This window comes from Tiliqua scincoides, chromosome 2 (assembly GCF_035046505.1).
Source record: "Tiliqua scincoides isolate rTilSci1 chromosome 2, rTilSci1.hap2, whole genome shotgun sequence".
Classification (NCBI taxonomy): domain Eukaryota; kingdom Metazoa; phylum Chordata; class Lepidosauria; order Squamata; family Scincidae; genus Tiliqua; species Tiliqua scincoides.
The window spans coordinates 113,738,415-113,757,693 of record NC_089822.1 but is presented as its reverse complement, the minus strand read 5'-3'; the positions used below and the strand labels follow the sequence as shown (position 1 = coordinate 113,757,693).

General features: G+C 46.4%; 1 protein-coding gene across 1 annotated transcript in view; it reads right to left on the bottom strand.

The window, feature by feature from the left end:
• The window catches only part of DNMT1 (DNA methyltransferase 1), a 50,390-nt gene extending 31,906 nt beyond the window's left edge, over window positions 1–18,484 (bottom strand). Inside the window, exons 1-12 of the mRNA XM_066614074.1 lie at window positions 18,390–18,484; window positions 12,459–12,501; window positions 12,208–12,315; window positions 11,020–11,299; window positions 9,853–9,925; window positions 7,807–7,906; window positions 7,517–7,557; window positions 5,850–5,901; window positions 3,697–3,780; window positions 3,495–3,604; window positions 1,378–1,496; window positions 653–745 (exon numbers count right to left, since the gene is read on the bottom strand). Of these exons, the coding sequence (XP_066470171.1) occupies window positions 653–745; window positions 1,378–1,496; window positions 3,495–3,604; window positions 3,697–3,780; window positions 5,850–5,901; window positions 7,517–7,557; window positions 7,807–7,906; window positions 9,853–9,925; window positions 11,020–11,299; window positions 12,208–12,315; window positions 12,459–12,501; window positions 18,390–18,436 (1,150 nt within the window). The 5' untranslated portion in view covers window positions 18,437–18,484. The remainder of the gene's footprint in view (window positions 1–652; window positions 746–1,377; window positions 1,497–3,494; window positions 3,605–3,696; window positions 3,781–5,849; window positions 5,902–7,516; window positions 7,558–7,806; window positions 7,907–9,852; window positions 9,926–11,019; window positions 11,300–12,207; window positions 12,316–12,458; window positions 12,502–18,389) is intronic.
• Between the last annotated feature and the right edge of the window lie 795 nt (window positions 18,485–19,279).

Below are 19,279 nucleotides of genomic sequence, written 5' to 3'. Positions count from 1 at the left end.
TATAAGAGTCATTAAGATACGAGTCATTAAGACAACAATTCATTAATCAGTTGTCTGCTTCACTCAGCCCCTCCCTTCACCAATGCAAAGTGATCACCTTTCTTTCAGTGCTCAGGGGAAGGGAGGGGTCTGCTGGAGAGAGAAGGATTGATGGATTGTCAGCCACCTGCCCCCCCCTCTCATTAAGGAGGCTACCCCTGCTAATTGGGTAAGAGGCACTTTTTCAAGCGGGTGCTCCTTTTTTTAGCAGGGGGAGAGTATCTGGCCCACCTCACCCCAGCAGTGTCTGTTCTAGTGGCTGTCTGCTGGTATTCTTTTGCATCTTTTTAGATTGTGAGCCCTTCTGGGACAGGGAACCATTTAGTTATTTGATTTTTCTCTGTAAACCGCTTTGTGAATTTTTAGTTTAATAATAGTATTGTTAAAGGACTGTTCAGTTTTTTAAACTGATTTTAAAGGGGAGCATTTTTCCCTTTCTCCAGGGATCAGCACATTCCTTCTCATTTGCAGGGGCCATTCCTGTTGAGTCAAATCCATGTATAAAAATCCATGTATAACAAGGCTGTAAGTGTAAAGGATTGTAGCCCTAGTGAACAGCCACGATGATATCATCATGGCCTGTGGCTTCTTCCCCACATCCCTGCAGGCTTACCTGTAGTAAAGCCAATTAAAGCCTTCTCCCCTCCATCAAAGCCAGTGATCCACCATGCATTGATGGGGCCCATCTTCTTGGCTCGAACACCACCTGAATAAGGAAGGCAAATAGGATGGAGATTCAATACACACCCATGCCTTTCTAGATAGTCATTAGCAAGCATATTTACTTTTTAAAAAACTGGCCAAATGGGATACATCACTTGATCCAACATGATGGGTGACAGAACCACCCCCAACATTTCTTACCAAGATCTGCATTTTCTCTAGAAATAGGAAAGCACAATGAAGTGCATACACATTTCCATTCTTTTCCTCCTATTCTATACATTCACATCGGGGTGAATAGTGATTTCTATCAGTCAGTTGGGCTGGGGAAACTCAAATTTTACATTCCTGGATTTGGGGAAATTTGTTAAGGCAAATTTTGGAATTCCCTAAGAATGAACACACCCCACCCAGTCAGTATCACTTCTAGTGAAATAAGCAGCAAAATGGTGTTTGTTTTCCCAAGTTTGTTGCTGTCCTTATCCCATGCAAAAAGATCTTCAGCCAAAGATCTGAATACAATAGACTGGAAGCCTCCAGCTGCAAGTTTTAACCGCCTAAAAGCTTCTAGACATACAAAAACCAACTGATTGCAACAGAGTCCAAGACATACTGCCAGGATATTCACATTCATCTTACAATCCCAGAATAAGATCTAGGTAAAGCCACACTTACCATCCAGGCAAGGGTTATCATCGTATATTGGCTTCACAACACCACTGAAGTAAAGTTCAATATTTCTTTCTACAAGACCAGTATCAAATGGACACAGGTGACCTTTCCGATCATAAATACTGTTCAGAAAAGAAGATAGTTGATATCTTTGATACTATGTATGCTCAGCACTTATTTCAGCCACATACCATCATCAATCTCCCAGTTTATACACAGTTAAAGTACAGTTGTTCACAATGCACCCAAAAAACGGGGGGGGGGGGTCAATATGTATACAGATGAAATACTTGTGCCCTTTACAGCTCTTGGAGAAGGTGGCAAAGAAACGAGCAATGACATGAAAAGGAAAGCAAAGAAGTTTGGGAACATGAATGGAGGCCATAAAGGAGGAATAAAAGGGTCAGGCAGGGTACAGAAAGACATGATTCAAAATCCTAGAGCCCACTGCAGATTCTGGCCACAATCCACCCACACACCCTTGTACCTTGGAGAGCACCAGGACGAGGTCTCTTGTTATCTGGTGTGCTCCCTGGGGCATTTGGTGGGCCGCTGTGAGATACAGGAAGCTGGACTAGATGGGCCTATGGCCTGATCCAGTGGGGCTGTTCTTATGTTCTTATGTTCTTATGTTCTTACCTATGGTCAACAGCCTCCCATTGGGAAGAATGCCCTGCAAACTCTGCAAAACTCTACAGCTCTCACAGGCAAAGCTTCAGACTACAACCATTTCTTGCATGTTTCTTTACAGCCCAGACAACTCTGAGAACTGCTCCTTTCTTGTGTAGAGAGAGAAAATTCTCAGGAAGCTGAACTGCACTCCCAAAGGAAGAACATCACAACAAGGTGGAGGCTAACCTTGCCCTAGCCATTGGCCGGAGAAGGAACAGCTGCAAAGAGCTTGCTTTTCCAACCCCAACAGAAAGAACACTGCTTCAACTGCCAGTTGTTCTGGGACAGCAGAAGTAGGGAAAGTACCCTCTTCCATTGGTCAGAAGACTAAGGACTGCTGAGATGTTTTTATGTTCTTAACCATTGTAAGCTGTCCTGGGGAGCATTTTGATCAAAAGGCAGGGTATACATCTCCAAAGTGAACACAGGAAGTTGCCTTGGACAAAGACAGACCATTAGTTCACCAAGCTCAGTACTGTCTATACTGCCTCCCAGATAGCAACTCTCCAAAGTTTCAGGCAGAGTTCTTCCTATTCTTACCTGTCAGTTCCAAGAACTGGACCAGATGGCTTCTCATACATATACAAAGCACATGCTCTACCACTAAGCTATGATCCCTCTGCTCCTCATACAGTCAGGAGGTCTGTAGACCCTTATAGTCCAGAACCACAGAAGGCAAAGCAGCCACAACGATGGACAAGTATGTACTTATACTCCACTCACCACTGTAAGTTAACCTCCTGGCCAGCTCCAGTTTTCTAGCTGTAGCATAAGAATCTGATCCACTGGATGAGGAATGTCAACAGCAACCCACGGCTTCAGCAACATGAACAAGCTTCCCCTTGCCCTAGATTCTATGGCACACAGGTAGTGCGCGTAGCCCCAGCAGGTTTCACAAAAATCTCTACAAGCTGTGTCAGTGTCTAACAGCTGTGCTTAGCCTCTAACCTAAGGGCAAGTGGAAATGCCCTTAAAAGTGATGTGTATCAAATCTTTTGAACTTGCCCCTTCCCAATACCACTTGTAAACTTTCTCTCTTTTGGAAATTCCCCTCTGCCACCACTCCAAACTAATGGCAATTATTTATCTGGCAGGCAAGTGCGTACAAATTTGCATACACATAATGGCATGAACTTGTAGAATGAAACTGAATGGGTAGTAGGCTTTTTGAAGTGATGTGCTGTTCTTTCCTTCTGCTCCAGCCCCCCCCACTCCTTCTACCTAACTATAGGGCCTGTCTGACTGCTCTAGGCATTGCCAATAAGGGAAAGACTTGAGCAGTTATTTTCTCCAACTTCTTGCAGATTCTCACTCCCCAAATTGTGCTTGACAGAATAGTCCCAAGGGAACCCATCTGTGGATATGTTGTGATTCCCCCCCCCCCCCCCGGGGATCCTACCCACCCTACACTTGACAATCTAGGCTAGTAAGTCAGCAAGAGGCTTCACCTGAAGTATGTCACTTTATGCTGGGGCAAGTCATCGTAACTCTCAAAACCATCTTCATTGGCATCGAAAATGGACAACCGTTCATCTGTCAGCATTTCTGGTTCATCAAGCTGGGGAGTAGCAACACATTTTGCATTTATTCCAGAGACATGCCAGCAAGGCAGGATTCTTAACTTTTATCTGCTTAGGTGCACTGACTTACCGCATCATCTGGATCTCCCTGGAAGAACTTGAGATCAGGGTCATCTAGGTACTGCCTGCAATCAGCACACTTGGGAGGTGTTGTCTGAAAAGGGAAGGCAGACCGGGGTGTATCAATATGTGCAATATATTTAGAATAGGGGAGCGCATCAGAAATGTATCACAAGTTGGGGGCTTTCTTCTCAGAGGAATCTAACCATTTGTGACAGTATTGGGGGAGGTGCAGTGATCTGCAGTCAAGCTGCTGGCTCAGTGCTGAGATGCCATATGGAGGGGGGGAAAAAAAGCATGAAGTGTAAAGTTTAAGCTGGAAATTTAAGATAAGCAAGTGTTAATATTGTCCCCGGCTCCAACTGACTGATTTGGCTAAAGCCCTGGATATATTGGAGGCGTTAACGAGAGACTTTTTAAGGAGGTTGAAAGTGCTTTTTTTCTCTGTCGTGGAATAAATTGGTGGTGGATTATAATTACAACTATAACTTGGGTGTGAATTAAAATCCAGAATTATTCTTGGACATAATTGGATATAAATATAATTCTCATTAGATCTGAAAGAGCTTTGTTTTCTCTGCACCAGAGACAGTGAGACTGTTTTCTTTCGTTTTGTTTTTCTCTCTGTTAACCGCACTGGACTGTTATCTGCAAGAAGCATGTAAGGAATGCGGATGGCAGAGTAGTAATGACATGGTGGAAGTGAGGAGAATAATATGTTGTGGACATCTAGTGGGCTAGAGAGAAATTGCAAAATGGACTGTGTTCCAGAAATGTGGATACAGAAAATCTTGATTAATATGGAGAGATTGCTTGTTATGGAGCAACAACAGCTGAATTGGTCCTCGCAGATTCAAGCCAGTCTGGAGACTCTTTCCCAACAGATAGATGTCTGTAAGGAACAATTGGAAGATGTGAAGAAACAAGCAGAAGATAAACAAGGGTGAAAAAGCGGACAAGGAGGAAAATCAACAGGATGATCAACAGGACGAAGAAGAGGTGCTGATGGAGATCAAGAAAGATAAGATTGACAGAGTAACAGGAGTGCACAAATCACAAAATTTGTTGGAACAAAGAGAAAATATATCCCAGTTAACTGGAAGAATGAACACACCCAATATAAGAAAGTGCGGATGTATCAGATTCTGTTATAGAGATAAATTATTAAAGATATTACAGGAGAAAAAATGGAAAGTAAGAAAGAAAAAGAACCCTGAGGGGTATTCTGAGGGTTAAAGAAAATTGGAGGATTTATTCAGCTAATAACAATGGCCAAAATTTATTTGAAGGGAAAAAAAAGAATACGTATAAATATGAATTCGAATGTATTAAAAAAATAGCTGGAAATGTAATCGTATGGAAGAATTGTTTTATATGTGGTTATTATGTCAAAGAAAAAAGTGCAATTAGATTGGAGAATTGTATGTCTGTGTTCGTTAATAAAATAAATAAATAAATGTATCACAAGTTGGGAGGCTGTGGGCTAAGAGACTTTTGCAAGAAATTGTATATACACACAGGTCCAACCTTGTTATACATGGATTTGACTCAACACGAATGGCCACTGCGAATGAGAAGGAATGTGTTGATCCCTGGAGGGGAAAAATGCATCCCTTTAAAATCACAGTTTAAAAAAGAGAGGGCAGCTGGCTGACAATTCAGCATCAATAAGTCTCTCTCTAGGCTTCCCTCTGAGCCAGTGACCCCTCACTTTTCCCTGAGCACATGAAAGAAAGATCATCACTTTGCACTGCTGAAGGGAGGGATAGGAGTGAAGCCTTTCTAAGTCTGGAGAGACTGATTGATGGATTGTCTTCTTAATCTTACATCAGAAAGGTCAGCAAGGCTGTTTTTAAAGGGACATTGTTTTTTAAATGCATTTGCTTTAATGTGTTTTTTGCCAAGCCCTCTCCCCATGGATTATGCTTCTGCAATGATTTTGAGCTTCTCTATGCAATCATGAAGGCAAAGGCTTTGTTTTTAAATAAGTGACAATATTCTCATGATTCTACCAAGAGTACGAGGAACACTTTTTCCTGGAACAGTTGATATAACAACCAGTCAGAAAAAGGGTACCAGAATTGCTCATTGCTTTAATCAGATTTAAACACACACACACACACACACACACACACACACACACACACACACACACAGACTTACTTTAACAGGTGGTACAATTTTAACCTGAGTAGTTTCTTCTTTGACCTCAGACCTGGAGGTGGGGAGAGAAAAACACAGTAAACTTCAGGGCAATACAAGCTGTTGCAAGTTTAATGCCAAGTCAGCCCTGAATACCTAGATTTTTGAAGTTAAATACAAGAGTTTGAATGTTTGACCCAACACATACGCTTCTGTGTGCAAAAGAAGTTTTCAGGTTCAAAAAGCCAAGTGCTCCAAGGAGCCAGATTTCTGGCCATTTCAAATTCTGCACCCTCCTTATTACGACTGAGAAGACGTAATGGTTATAAAAGCTGATTGCTCCAGTCTTATGCTGTTTTATGCCTAGGCTTAAATGACAAGAACAAGATGGGTAAAGCACCAGACAATGCTAGACCTCCAGATTCTTACTGGTAAGTTTTTAATCTGGGTAAGTAAAGCAAGATACCATAGAGACCACTTCCTTCTTTGGCCTGGTGCAGATACAAAATGTTCCCCGGGTCTTAACTTTTGGGACCATGCTGCAGATTTGTATGCTCCCTCCATCACACAACTCCCCCCCTTTAGAATGAATTCTACACAGTATTATGACTACAGTTGGGTTAGTTCTGAAAAGAGAAGGAACGAAAACATTTGCATTCAGAATCCCTGCACTTTCCCAATCCCCTAACTCCAGTTAAAAGACTGGGACCATTATATCTGAATTGACCTGTATGTCCTGTTTTTGAACAGAGGTGTCCCAACTGCACCTGTTGCATGTGACAAGTTCAAGAGACGGATTCATTCTTCTAAAAGGAGTAGCTTTCATGAAGCAATGGATGAAGTTTAGAAATATTTAGAAAACTATTTAGCAGCAAGATGTTGAAGGTTTTCCTAAAATGTACAGATCGTAGGTATCTAGGTTCCACTTCTGCTAACTAGCACAAGAGGCAACATCAGAACAGAAATAATTCCAAAGATGCAAGGGGAAGGAGAAGGGAAAGAAATCACTGTAGTGTCTGAGAGATATGGAAAAGCTAAAGTGCAGACAGTCCCTGCTTTCCACTGTTATTCAGAGCCTCCCCAGCTCCCTTAGACCACTGCAAGCACAAAGTGTCTGCATATGAATACCTGGAACAAGGTTTCCATTAGTCACTCCCACTTCTATAAGGGGATAATATCACTGGACTACACTACAGTGTAATATATGCAGGGAAAGTCTTTAAATATTTAAAGACTCTTAAAGTATCTTTGCTTCCAATTTTTAATCATTTGAGAATGAGAGAAGAAAGTGGTGCTGTAGCCACATCACAGTAATTAGGATTTATATTCCACCTTTCCTCATTAGTTAATATCTTCAGTTCCTCCACTGTTTCCCTGAGAGTATCTCTCTTACCACTCTTACAGAGCACAGCCAAGGAGGATATCTGGTCTGCAAACAAAACGTCCCCATGTTCTCCAGGTAAATTGTATTAGATATTAAAAGGTAGATGCATTGCAATCATTTTCTGTGGCCCTATATGTATGCTGTTAATGTTTAATTCTGGCCTTCAATATGTCCCAAAGGACTAGAAGGAAAATTACTCTAAACAAGTTTGTCTTGTGCAATGCTACAGATGATTACATTTTTCTAGCAAATAGCCAGACTGCTATGTGTAAAGAGGATCAGATCTGAACTGCCTAGCACTTACCCTTCTTTGGTTTCAGTTTTTATTCTTTTCTCATCTTGTTCCTTGAGAGGAAAATGAGAGACAGACACTACTGAGAAAGTACAATTTCCCTCCCTTTTTTCAAACTGCAAAGCTAGAGCAAATCAGTCTCCCCCACCCTGCTTGCCCAAGGGCAAAACTGCTGAATTCAAAGTTCAGTTTGTAAAATAAATAGATCTCTCAAAAGGATTCAAAATATTGGACATATACATCAGGAAAAAGTAAAAATTGTTGCCATGGTAAATAACAAATCCAATACATCACATGTATACCTTCTCTCCAGACTCTTCCTCCTCTTCCTCATTTTCTACATTACCAGTAATTTCATGTTTCACCTCTCCATTCACTTCTTCGGATTTGCGTTTATTGGACCTGTTGTAAATGACACAAAATTTAGAGAAAGTTAATTCAACAGAATGTTCACTGCATGGATTGTGCAGTGCAGAGCTTGTTAAGGTGGAATGGAAGAATAAGTGGTTTTTAATTTTAAAGGGCATGCTCTGACTAAACAACATTGGCCCACATAGCCACAGAAGTACAGATATCAGCTCTGAGCTCACTTTTGTCAGGATTTTGCTGTGAAGACTAGGCCAAGTCAAAATCAGATCAGTGGGCATCATTCCCGTTAAACTGCACAGCTGAGTTCTGCAGAGCATGGAGCATGGCAACTCAGAAGTTCAGTGATGATGAGCAATGTCATCAGTGAGCCATCTAGAGGCAGCGTCACAACATAGTCACAATACTGAGCAGAGAGGGATGGGTTCCATGCACTGGCAAGGACCTCTTAACAGGGAAGTGAGTCTGAGGGGCAAAAACATATAGGCCCAGTTGAAAATCATGATACTAAAGGCCAGGGATAAGCCTTTTTAAAGCAGACAAGATGCCAGCAAACACTGCCCCCAAAGTTCCTGCCAATAGACTAGTCAGAGGTGTGAAGTACCCACTTAGCAGCTCAGGCCTGCCTCTTAAAGAGGCAGACATTAAAGACATTTCTGGTAAGACATGGAGTTTTATTGTATTTTCTAATTCTGTCCTTCATGGTAGCATACATCATCCATTCAGCCCTGTCTTTTATACATAAATCATAAATGCTGTGAGATAGGTCAGGCCAAGGGTGTTCAATTCAAGATCACCAGTAAAAGCTAAACACATTTTGCACATCTAATTATATCTGGAACCCCTGTGGAATGAAACATAACTGGGCAGGGATGTAATGAGTGAAAAATGACACATAGGGAAATGATCAAGCATTTCCTCTCTCTCTCTCTCTCTCTCTCTCTCTCTCTCTCTGTCTGGGGGGGAAGGGGAGAGAAAATTATGTAGGGCATGAGGGCTGTATTACATAGACTTACAAGGAAGGTGTTGCTAGCTTTGCAACGGAACCCAGATTTTCCCAGTGTATGTCAAAAACTCTGCCTAGTACAATACACCAGCTTTCTTGATTTTACAATAATCAACATCTGTTTTCAGCCATAACTGCCATTAATTGCTGGGTAAACCCTAAGTTGGAAACCAGCACTTACTGGTACAAAAATCTCTGCAGACCAGCTCCCAGAACTACTGCAAGATTGCAGCTCACCTGTTGCTCACTATACAGGTTGAGCCTCATTATTCTTGTGGGTTCCATTCCAAGCACTCACTGGACGGCAAAAAACACTATACTATAGCAAATCAATTTAAAAGTTTCTTTGCTCTGGTGATTTAAAAACAGCCTTGCTGACCTTTGTGATGTAAGATAAGAGTCATTAAGAAGACAATCCATCAATCAGTCCTCCTCCAAGCCCTTACAAAGGCATTTCACTCAGCCCCTTCCTTCACCAATGCAAAGTGATCACCTTTCTTTCACATGCTCAGGGGAAAGGGAGGGGTCACCTGGAGAGAGAAGGATTGATGGATTATCAGCAAGCTGCCCTCTCTCTCTCTCTTTAAGAAGGCTATTATTCAAGGACTGTTCAGTTTTTTAAACTGATTTTAAAGGGATGCATTTTTCCCTTTCTCCAGGGATCAGCACATTCCTTCTCATTTGCAGTGGCCATTAGTGTTGAGTCAAATCCGTGTTGAGTCAAATCAGTGTATAAAAAATCCATGCATAACAAGGCCAGACCTGTACTTCCTTGCCCCAGAAGAGCCTGCTGCTCTGTACCTCCCTGCACTGCTTGTCCAATGCCCAGACCACAGCACTAGCCACCGTAACGTAACTGGCAGCTAGGCAAAGAGAATGCAACAGCCAATGAGTGGGTGAAAGTAAAAAAAAATTAGAAGCACAAATAAAAACTTGTGGAAGAGAAGTAACACTACGTTACATACAGGCTACTCACCCTTTGGAAAACAAATCCATAATGGTTGGCTGCTTGCCAGAACTACGAGTGACCCTTGAACTGCTTGAAGTTTCTGCAGATGAATAAGAAAGAAAAGTAGTTGCCATTAATATACATATATTACACACACACACACTGCTGCTGCTGCTTTTGGTATGATGAAAGCAAATTTTCCCCATCACTCCCCAGGGTTTTGACCCAGACAGCTATCTTCTAATATCAACTGCACACTCTTCCTCCCCCCCCCCCCAACTAGTATGAAGCCTTCCTTTGCATACACATACAGAGCTTGTTATCACTGCTGAGTCACAGCCATACTACTCATGTTGCTTTAGCCTCATAGGGATAAGGTTAAATATAGTGGCTTCCAGGAGACACAAGGAGAAGACAGCACCACGAGGGGTGATAGCACCCCAAGTACATTAGGGATGTATTTGCATAGGGATACACACATTTAACTTTCCACTGGAGACTCAGTAATTCATTTTCAGTCAACCTGAACTTCATACTTCTATCTAACAATAATAAAAAGATAACTATGGAACCAGTACAAATATTAAGAAATACAACACAGAGACCTCCTGTGCTGAAGCAGGCATGGGAAGATCAGGGGTGCTAAGTTCCAGGTACCTCAAAAATCACCTGGGTTGCTGAAAAGGGCAAGAAGCCGATTTCCATTCCCTCTGTTTTCCTTAGCCTCTATCAGAGCCAGCAGCCACTCAGGACTCCCAAGCTAGGATTTCCACAAAGGTTTGGGCCCTAGCACCTCTCTGTTCACCACCACTCAAGAGAAAGACAGGGAGGGGAAGAGATCAGAATGCTTCAGTTGGCAATCTTCCTCCTAAAAGGTCTGACCAGTGCATGGGCCCCTTCTTCTGGTGCACAGCATCGCAACGATGCCCTCTGACGCATGGTGATGGCATCATGCAACATCATCAAACATCCAGGTTGCTGAGTTTGTGCTATACAGAGCTCAGCTTGGAGCTGCACAATCTCGCAGCTTACAGGGAACCCTGCCAGTTCAGAGCTCATTATTTCCAAAAGTCCAGCAATGACATCATTGCAAGGCATCCGGAGAAAGTGCTGCACCATCAGGGAACACCCAAGTCACACAAGTGCGCTGCCAGCCAAACACAAGACCAAGGGCCTTCTCAAATAGCTTCTTACTTCGGTTCTCACTGTTGGATTTGCTCTTCCTTCCCCTGCGGGCTTTTGACACAGGAGGTGAGGCCAAGGCTGTCATCGAGGAGGAAGATGTGCCTGCCTCCTCAATCTCCATGGTGCTGTCCTCTTCCCCCTTGTGACCTGATGTCTCCAACTCTTCATCACTGCCATAGATGCCATTCTCTGTACAGCCATTAGGCTTCTCACCAAGCTCCAGCGTCTCTCCATTCTCCAGGGAGAGCTCTTTGTGCAGCAGGGCTTTGACTATGCTCAGGTACCGTTCCTGCAGCAGTAAGAAAAGACCAACAGGCTGACATTTACTTTGGACGTGTCTACAGAGGAGGTGACGGTTAGAGGGGTTTGTGTTCAATTGGGCTCACTCAGTGCTGGGATCCAGACTCTGGTTCTATGAGATCCCACGATGAAATCATCCCAGGATCACCAATAAGCCCATCTAGCTCATGATATATTCTTGGGCTTTGCAGTTTTCCCAATTACAAGTATTAATAAATTTACGCAAGTCAAGCAACACAGACCGATTCAGATACAATGGGAAACCATTATATTCTATTACATGAATTCTATTACAATTTCGAACTCTCCCAATCTGAGTGCCCACCCTCCCCTTCCCAGCTCCATTGCTGTTTACTTAAATCATGACTTATGAGAAGCCAGGAACTTAATTTTGACTCTGGTTTCCAAACCAGGATATGAAACCAACTTCAAATTCTGAGTGTGTACAGGATTAGAAGTCAAAAGTACAGTTCCTGGCTTCATATAAGTTGCAGAGCTGTGGTTTAAATAAACCAGGATGTTGATGAGCACAAGTTAAAGGGAGGGGGAGGATACAGACATGAAGGTGGCACATTAATTCAGTTATGATTTCCTCTTACATCTGACCATGCCCATGTACTTGTCTTTTACATGAAAAACTGTGTACCTACAAGTAAAAAACCTCTAGTTTCTGTAAAATTCTGATCACTTGGTTAGTTCAAAATGTGCCCTCACTCAATACACATAATGCCTATAACCCGAGACTGTATCAGATGAGCAAATCCCTGCTATACACTGGTTACGTGAAGGGAAAAAAGGCACCAGCTGAAAACTCACCAGAAGGCAGATGGTATGAATACACAGGCCAATATCTGAATGGAATGGGGAGAAATCTCTTCATCCCTAATAACCACTTACCTCAGAAAGCTCTTCTTTGCAAAACTTGGTCTCCAGGTCTTTCAGCTGATTTTGAACATTTTCGTGTAAGAAACCATGCATCAGACTCAGCTGTTCTTTAATACACTCCTGAAAACAGACACAGGCAAAAATGTTACAACTGGCAACCCAGATCTGCAGAAACTGTTTGGGGTGGGAGGTGGCAGAGGATGGCTGCTGGGAGGCATCAAAATGATTCTATGTTAAAAGAAAAATAAAACAGATGCACTCACGCTTTTGTTGAGACCATTTTCGTCACTCTCCAGATCTTTAAACCTGTATAAAACCACCATAAAAATTAAGAACTTTCTTCATTATTAAACAGCCTTGTTCCATTCTCTTTTCTCTCCACTTCTTTACTCTTGTTTCAGAGGGACTTGTCAAAAAGCTTTTGCCTCCAGGAGAAAGACAGGAGACAGACAACAGACCTCAGGCTTCTCTCTAACTTTGTTCCTACAATTGCTAAACCACCTCCACCCCTCACGACAGGATGAACAAATGACACAGGGGAAGCACATTACTGGAACTCGGAACCAGCCACTTCAATCAAGGAGAACAAGCATTGAAATAAAAGTTCAGGGTTTCCCCATTTTATTTGTTCATTGTGCCCCTTAGCAAAGAAGCAGGCAGGAAGAAGGGAGCTCAATCACACACACATGGGCCAGCAGGTTATGGAGAAGAAGTCTGAGACCCTCTTCAAGCTACTTCTCATTTCTTGGCAGGCATACACACATGCGTGTGCACGCATGCAAGAGCACAACTGAATAGTCAGCAGCTGTCCTACAGGAAACTTGAGTAATTCCTTAATTCTACTGAGGCAAAATGTTTCCCTTTGGATGCTTACCAAGGAACCACCCCCTCAACCAAAAACAAAGAGACACTTACCAAAAAAAAAAAAAAAAAAGGCCAGTTCTTTTCCACTACTCCAGGATGCAAGCCAAGGCAAAAGGGTGCCATTTACTGGCAATTTGCACATTTCTTTCTTGTTCTGCTGCAACATTTCATTATGCCAAGACAGCTCCATCACATGCACACATCTGTGTTTCTTTTTCTAATTTTTTTTCATTTACCCTAGAACAGGGGTGCCCAAACCCCGGCCCGGGGGCCACTTGTGGCCCTCGGGGGCTCTCAATCAGGCCCTCAGAGAGCCCCCAGTCTCCAATGAGTCTCTGGCCCTCCAGAGACTTTTTGGAGACTGTGCTGGCCCAACACAACTGCGGTCAGCAAGAGGACGACTGTTTGACTTCTCACTTGAGCTGTGGGACAAGGGCTCCCTCCACTACTTGCTGTTTCACATCTGGAATGCAGCAGTGGCAGTGAAGGAAAGGCCTGTCTTGCTTTGTGCAAGGCCTTTTATATGCCTTGAGCTACTGTAAGATCTTCATTCATTCATACAAGTTCCATCTCTAATATATTCATTTATGTAAATTTATTCAAATTTGAAATGTAAATTAATTCGCCCCCCAGACACAGTGTCAGAGAGATGACGTGGCCCTCCTACCAAAAAGTCTGAACACCCCTGCCCTGGAATCAAGGGGGCTTCCTACACTCAAGTGCCCTTGGGGTGCTAGTTTACATCCTGATTCTATGACTTAGGAAGCTGTAGGGCAATAATTTCTTTTAAACAAGAGGCCAAAAAGGTTGTTAGCATGCTGGCTCCTGTCAACTGTCTGAACAAGAATTTCTTTGGAAACTCCAGTGGGAACTTGCAGCTAGAATTCGTTTTCAAGTTTGGCACTATCAGACTTGGGCTCAACACAAACTTGCAAGTTCACCAAAGAAAGATCAGTCCCTTTTTAGTATGTTTATTCAACATGCATTGCCAGATCACAGCTACTTGGAATGGTTCATACCAACTCCTGTTACATGATGCACCTGTTGCTCTATTGACTGGATCTCATTTGCGCTTTGCAAAATAGTCTGCTGTGTTTCTTGGTCTCTGTGTTTCTTTGGGTCTCACTTTGTAAAAACCTTCTCCCCAGCCCTGTTCTCAGGATATATACACCTACCCAATGAAGCTGCCACTCAGTCAGATGAACTGGGCTCTAGTCCACATAACACTTTTGCTACTATGAATGTTAAATCTTTAAAGTTTGACAGAACATTGTCATTTTTCCTGCAACATGCTAATGCTGTTGCCCCTGCAACCCGTCTTTTAATTTGGACAGCTCAGATCACTGTACCTAAAAGTGCCACAAAGTCAGATATTAGTGGTTTCTCATCTACTCCTCAGTTTAAAGAGAAAGAGGACAGACTAAAGGACAACCACCATTCATGACATGTAGGAGAAGAAAGCAAGACTAGCTTACGGACAGCCTCTGGGTCAAATCTAGGCCCCAAGGATTGCTTCTCATCCCTCACCTCTATTACCAAAGTGAGGTAAAAATGATGTGGCAACTGTGGTATCAAAGTAAAGCAAAAATAATGTGGTACCTGCAACAACAGAATTTACAAGCAAGGCACTTTAGGGGGGAACAGGCTCCCCGCCAAAAGGTTTCTCTGGCCTACCATTCCTCATTCCATTCTCAAAGCAGCCTTCCAGGAAAATAAGTAACTGTTGGGCTAGCTCTTATGATTCCACAAACACTAATATCCCATACTGTTTCTAGTTTACTGTTCTAACATTTTTTAATTGTACAATACATACATCTTTTGATCTCTTTCATTCCCTTTCTCTCCGTCCCTTGCATTGAATAGGCAGTAGCCTACTCAGTCATTGGCTTTTCATATAAGTCAGGGACTTTTATTTACTAAAATTTAAAAATTTTTATCTCACTCTTCTCTCCGTAAGGGGACTCAAAGAAGCTTTTAGTCCAGTTTATGGCAAACTCACAGAGCAAGACAGCTAAACAAAGATCCTCTTTAAAAGAGAAGCTAGCATTTTGGTCAAATCAGTTCAGAGTTTTACTCTTCGGCAGGTTTTTCTGTAGTGGAGTGACAGCCACACTCTCCCCCCTGGAAGCATGGGGCAAAGAGAGACTTCAGAGATGAAAGGAATGGTTCTGAGGCAGCTGCAGATGCCTGGCTCTCCTGTTGTAACCCAAAACCCACCAAAAATAATGCGCAAAACCCAGGGGTGGATCCAAGGGGGGGCGCGTATGCATGACTTCCCCCAACTGACACCAGATGGGAGGGCGCCTACCAGGACAGGATACAACCCAAGTGCAGCTGGGAACCCAGGTCTAACCACCTGAAAGAGGCAGAATGGGAGCCCAGGTCCACCTGACAGGTACATCTAGGCTCCAAGTCCTGGTGGGAGCCCAGATCTACCCACCCAGCAAACTGGCCACGAAGGTGAGTTCAACCAGGAGCCCAGGTCAACCCATCCAGCAAACTTTGGCCATGGAGGCCAGAAGTTCAGCCAGGAGCCTAGTTGACCTGGGCTATGGAGTTGGTAGTACTCATGGCCCCCCTCCAAACACTGGATTCACCCCTGGCAAGATCAGACAGAAAAAGAAACAGAAGAGTTTTTGACTGAGGAGCACAGGGCTCAGAGGGATGAGGTTACTGCGCCATTGCTCCCGCTCGCCAAAATAAGACGGGTTGTAGGTTCACACAGGGACTGACGATCTGCATTAACAAAATAGGGCAAGAAGTCAAGAATCCTGGAAAAACTGAGGTTTAGACAAGAGACCAGAAGGGCAAGGAGACCGAGTTCCAGCAGACTCTAAGCAACAGCAGCGCAGATGCTGCTGCTGCTGCCTCTGCTGCTCTCAGAGGAAGCCAAGACACAAACAGGCACACCCCACGTGGCACAAGCAGCAGCAGCGGGCCTGGGAACTGCTCCCAGCAGGAACGCGGGAAAGACGCGCGTTGGAGGCTGCCAGCTGCAAGGCCGGGCGCGCTGGGGGCTGCCAGCTGCAAGGCTTGCCGGCCGACAAGTAACTTGTGACAGCGGGCTGTGTTTCTGCTGGGGGGAGAAGGCATCTTTTTAACACAAAGGAGGCCCGCTCTCCCCCTTCTGGCTTCTGCAAGAGAGTGACAAGCGAGTTCATTTCTAGTGAGCACACATTTCTGGACTCCATTTTGCAATGGGCCTGAAGGGCCCGCTATGGAAGACTTGATATCTCAGGCGCCCAAGCAGGGGAGACAGACTGGGCTTGAAAGAAGAGAGCAACATTATACACTTGATTCCAAGTACATTTTCCTTTAAGGGAGGGAAAAGGAGAGTTTGGAAAATAGACTGCAGAAATGACTAACATCTCTAGAATTGGCTAAGACCAGAACCCCAAAAGTGAAGCCAAAGGGGCAGCAAATCTCACTGGTACTGCAGCGACAATACTTGAAAACTAGGGGTGTGTGGTGGTGGGAGGCAGCTGAAGCAGAGCCTCCCCACTGGAGACCTTCAAAAAGCGCGTGCCTGGGTTGTGGGGGCTTGGGGGCCTCACACAGCAGTGGTGCTTTTAGAAGGACAGTGGTGGGGAGGCTCTGCCTCACCTGCCTCCCCATGCAGAGCGCGTGGGATGTGAGAGCTTGGGTGCCTCACAGGCAGCAGTGCTTTTCAAAGGACTGTGGTGGGGAGGCTCTGCCTCACCTGCCTCCCCACCCACCGCACATTTGTTGTGGGTGCTTGGGAGCCTCACATGGCTGAGACCCTTTGCCAAGGACTCCAGTGGGGAGGCTCTGCCACGGGTTGTGGGTGCCTCACATGGATGCGGTGCTTTTTGGAGGACTCTGGTGGAGAGGCTCTGCCTACACATGCCTCCCCCCGCAGCGCACATCCCTGCTGGAAACCGGGAGAGGAACAACCCGGTCAGAGACGGAGAAGGGGGTCTGTCCTGCCCGTCAACATGCCTCAGCCTCACAGCACAAGTGCGGGTCCCAGGGAAAGCGGGCAGCGCCTCCAGGACAAAGGCGACTCGTTCTGAAGGGGCAGAGGGCTTGGGTGACGTGGGGCCGGGAAGCGAGCCCCCCAACCAGCCTCTGGGGGAGGGTCCAACGCGGCGCGCTCTTGGAGGCGCCAGAACGCGGCGAAGCCACCCGCTAGCCCGCCCTCCAAGCCGGTGAAGCCAGCCTGGGATGCCCCGCCTCTTTCTGATGCAGAAGTCCAGGCGTGCGAAGCGGGGCTTCCTGAGCAACTGCGGGCGGACGAATGGGAATCCCGGCCAGAAACACACAGGCTGTTCCCGCCACGCCGTGCCTTCGACCGCTCGACACACTCCGGGTCACTTCCTGTCCCAGATAGCAGGCCAGGGAAGGGGACAAAGCCCCCCAGACCCGGCTTCTCTGCCCCGAGGAGGATGCAGGAAGAAGGGCAAAGTCCTGGTCCCGCAGCGCGCAGAGGAGCTGCACTGGGGGAGCAGAGGGGCTGTCATCTCGCCCCCAACTCCCTGACCCCTTCCGTTTCTGGGGGGCACCAAGGGAATCACAGGCTTGACACTGGAATTACCCGGGGCGATCAGCACACAGACACGCACACACAGCCCTTGGTTTGACTGCCTGACAACCATTCCAGGAGAGAAGCGCCCAAAGGCAAGGAGAGCCTGCACCCCAGGAGTGAACTTCCCCTTCTTCCAGTCAAGAGCATGCCTCTTGGGGGGGGACGGGGACAGGGGACACGAAGTGCCCCGCAGTGCTGAGAGCGTCAGCACTGCGGAGGGGCGAGTTGGTGCTCACCAGGGACTAGGGAGCACACCCCCCACTCTCCAAGGTAGGCTGGAAAGGGTTAGTTACTGCACCCTCCCCACTGAGGGCACTGCACTTCCCCCCCCCAAGTCGGGACTCCCTTCTTTCACCCACTGTAGTGGTGTAGAGGGGGCTCAGCATCTTTTTGCGGGGAGGGAGCAGGAAACCTTGGACTGTGTTGATCTGGGGGATGGAGAGGAGGCAAACTCATCGCCAGCTGAGGAGGAGGAAGGGGGAGATGGAAGAGGCAGCCTTCTTCCTCCGCGGAAAAGCTGGGGGGAGTGTGTGTGCGTGCACGGGCGGGGGGTGCAAGCCAGGGGTGCATGCAGAAGGAGCCACAAAGTAGGGGAGAGGGAAATAAAAATGCCCCCCGTGAAGAGGGAGGTGCAGAAAGCACCCTCCCCTCCCGCACAGGGGAGGTCAGCGTGTCCCCAGGAGAAAGGGGGATCGGCACCGCCAGCCCAGGGAGACTGGCTCCACTGCTTCTTCCCCCCAGCCCAGCCCACCCCACCGCACCGCGAGGTGGGGCTCCCACTCACCGCCTCCGCAGCTCCTCTGGGGTCAACGAGGCGGCGCGGGCTGGCATCGGGACCGGCCAAGACAGCAAGCAAAGAGGGAGGTGGCGGGAGCCGATTTCGCGCGCACCGGGGAAGGGGGCAGGAGGAGGGAGGGGGCGGAGCGGGCATTGGGGCAGACCACTGAGGGCGAGGAGGGGGGAGGGCGGCCCTGAGCAGTCGCCATTCATGAAGAGGGAGAAGCCGAGGAGCTGAACGGGATTGGCAGGGAGGGAGGGGGAGGAGCGAGCAGAAGAGATTGTACCATTGTCTGGGGCTGTGGGCGGCGAGGCTGCAAAGCAGGCAGCAGCAGCATCTCTGGCGGTTCCGGCCTCGCATAAGAACTGCGGGCCCCAGTTCTGCGCCCGTGGAGCCCTCCTGCTTCCAGTCAGGGAAGCTCAAGCAAGCAGGGCGTGCGGACAGAGCAGGGGGCCTGCTGGTCAGGCCCAGGGCCCACCTACTGCCACTTCCTGTATGGCCCACTGGCTGCACAATGAGATTCCTGCATCCTGTTGCCACCCCCTTGCCTCTGGCATCAGGGGTCGCCCACCTCTGGAACCTGGAGCTTGCATAGAGCCTTGTAGCCTCTGGTGGACTTTTCCTCCATACATTTGTCCAATTCCCCTTTTAAAGACATCTAGGCCGGGTGCCATCACCACATTCAGTGGCAAGGAGTTTCACACATTAATTGCTCCCAAGAAAAGGGTGCCCAACCCCAGCCATGGGGCCACTTGTGGCCCTCAAGGACTCCCAATCCAGCCCTCCGGGAGCCCCCAGTCTCCAATGAGCCTCTGGCCCTCCAGATACTTGCTGGAGCCCAGACTGTGTCTCTGACACAGTGTCAGAGTGATGATGTGGCCCTCCTGCCAAAATGT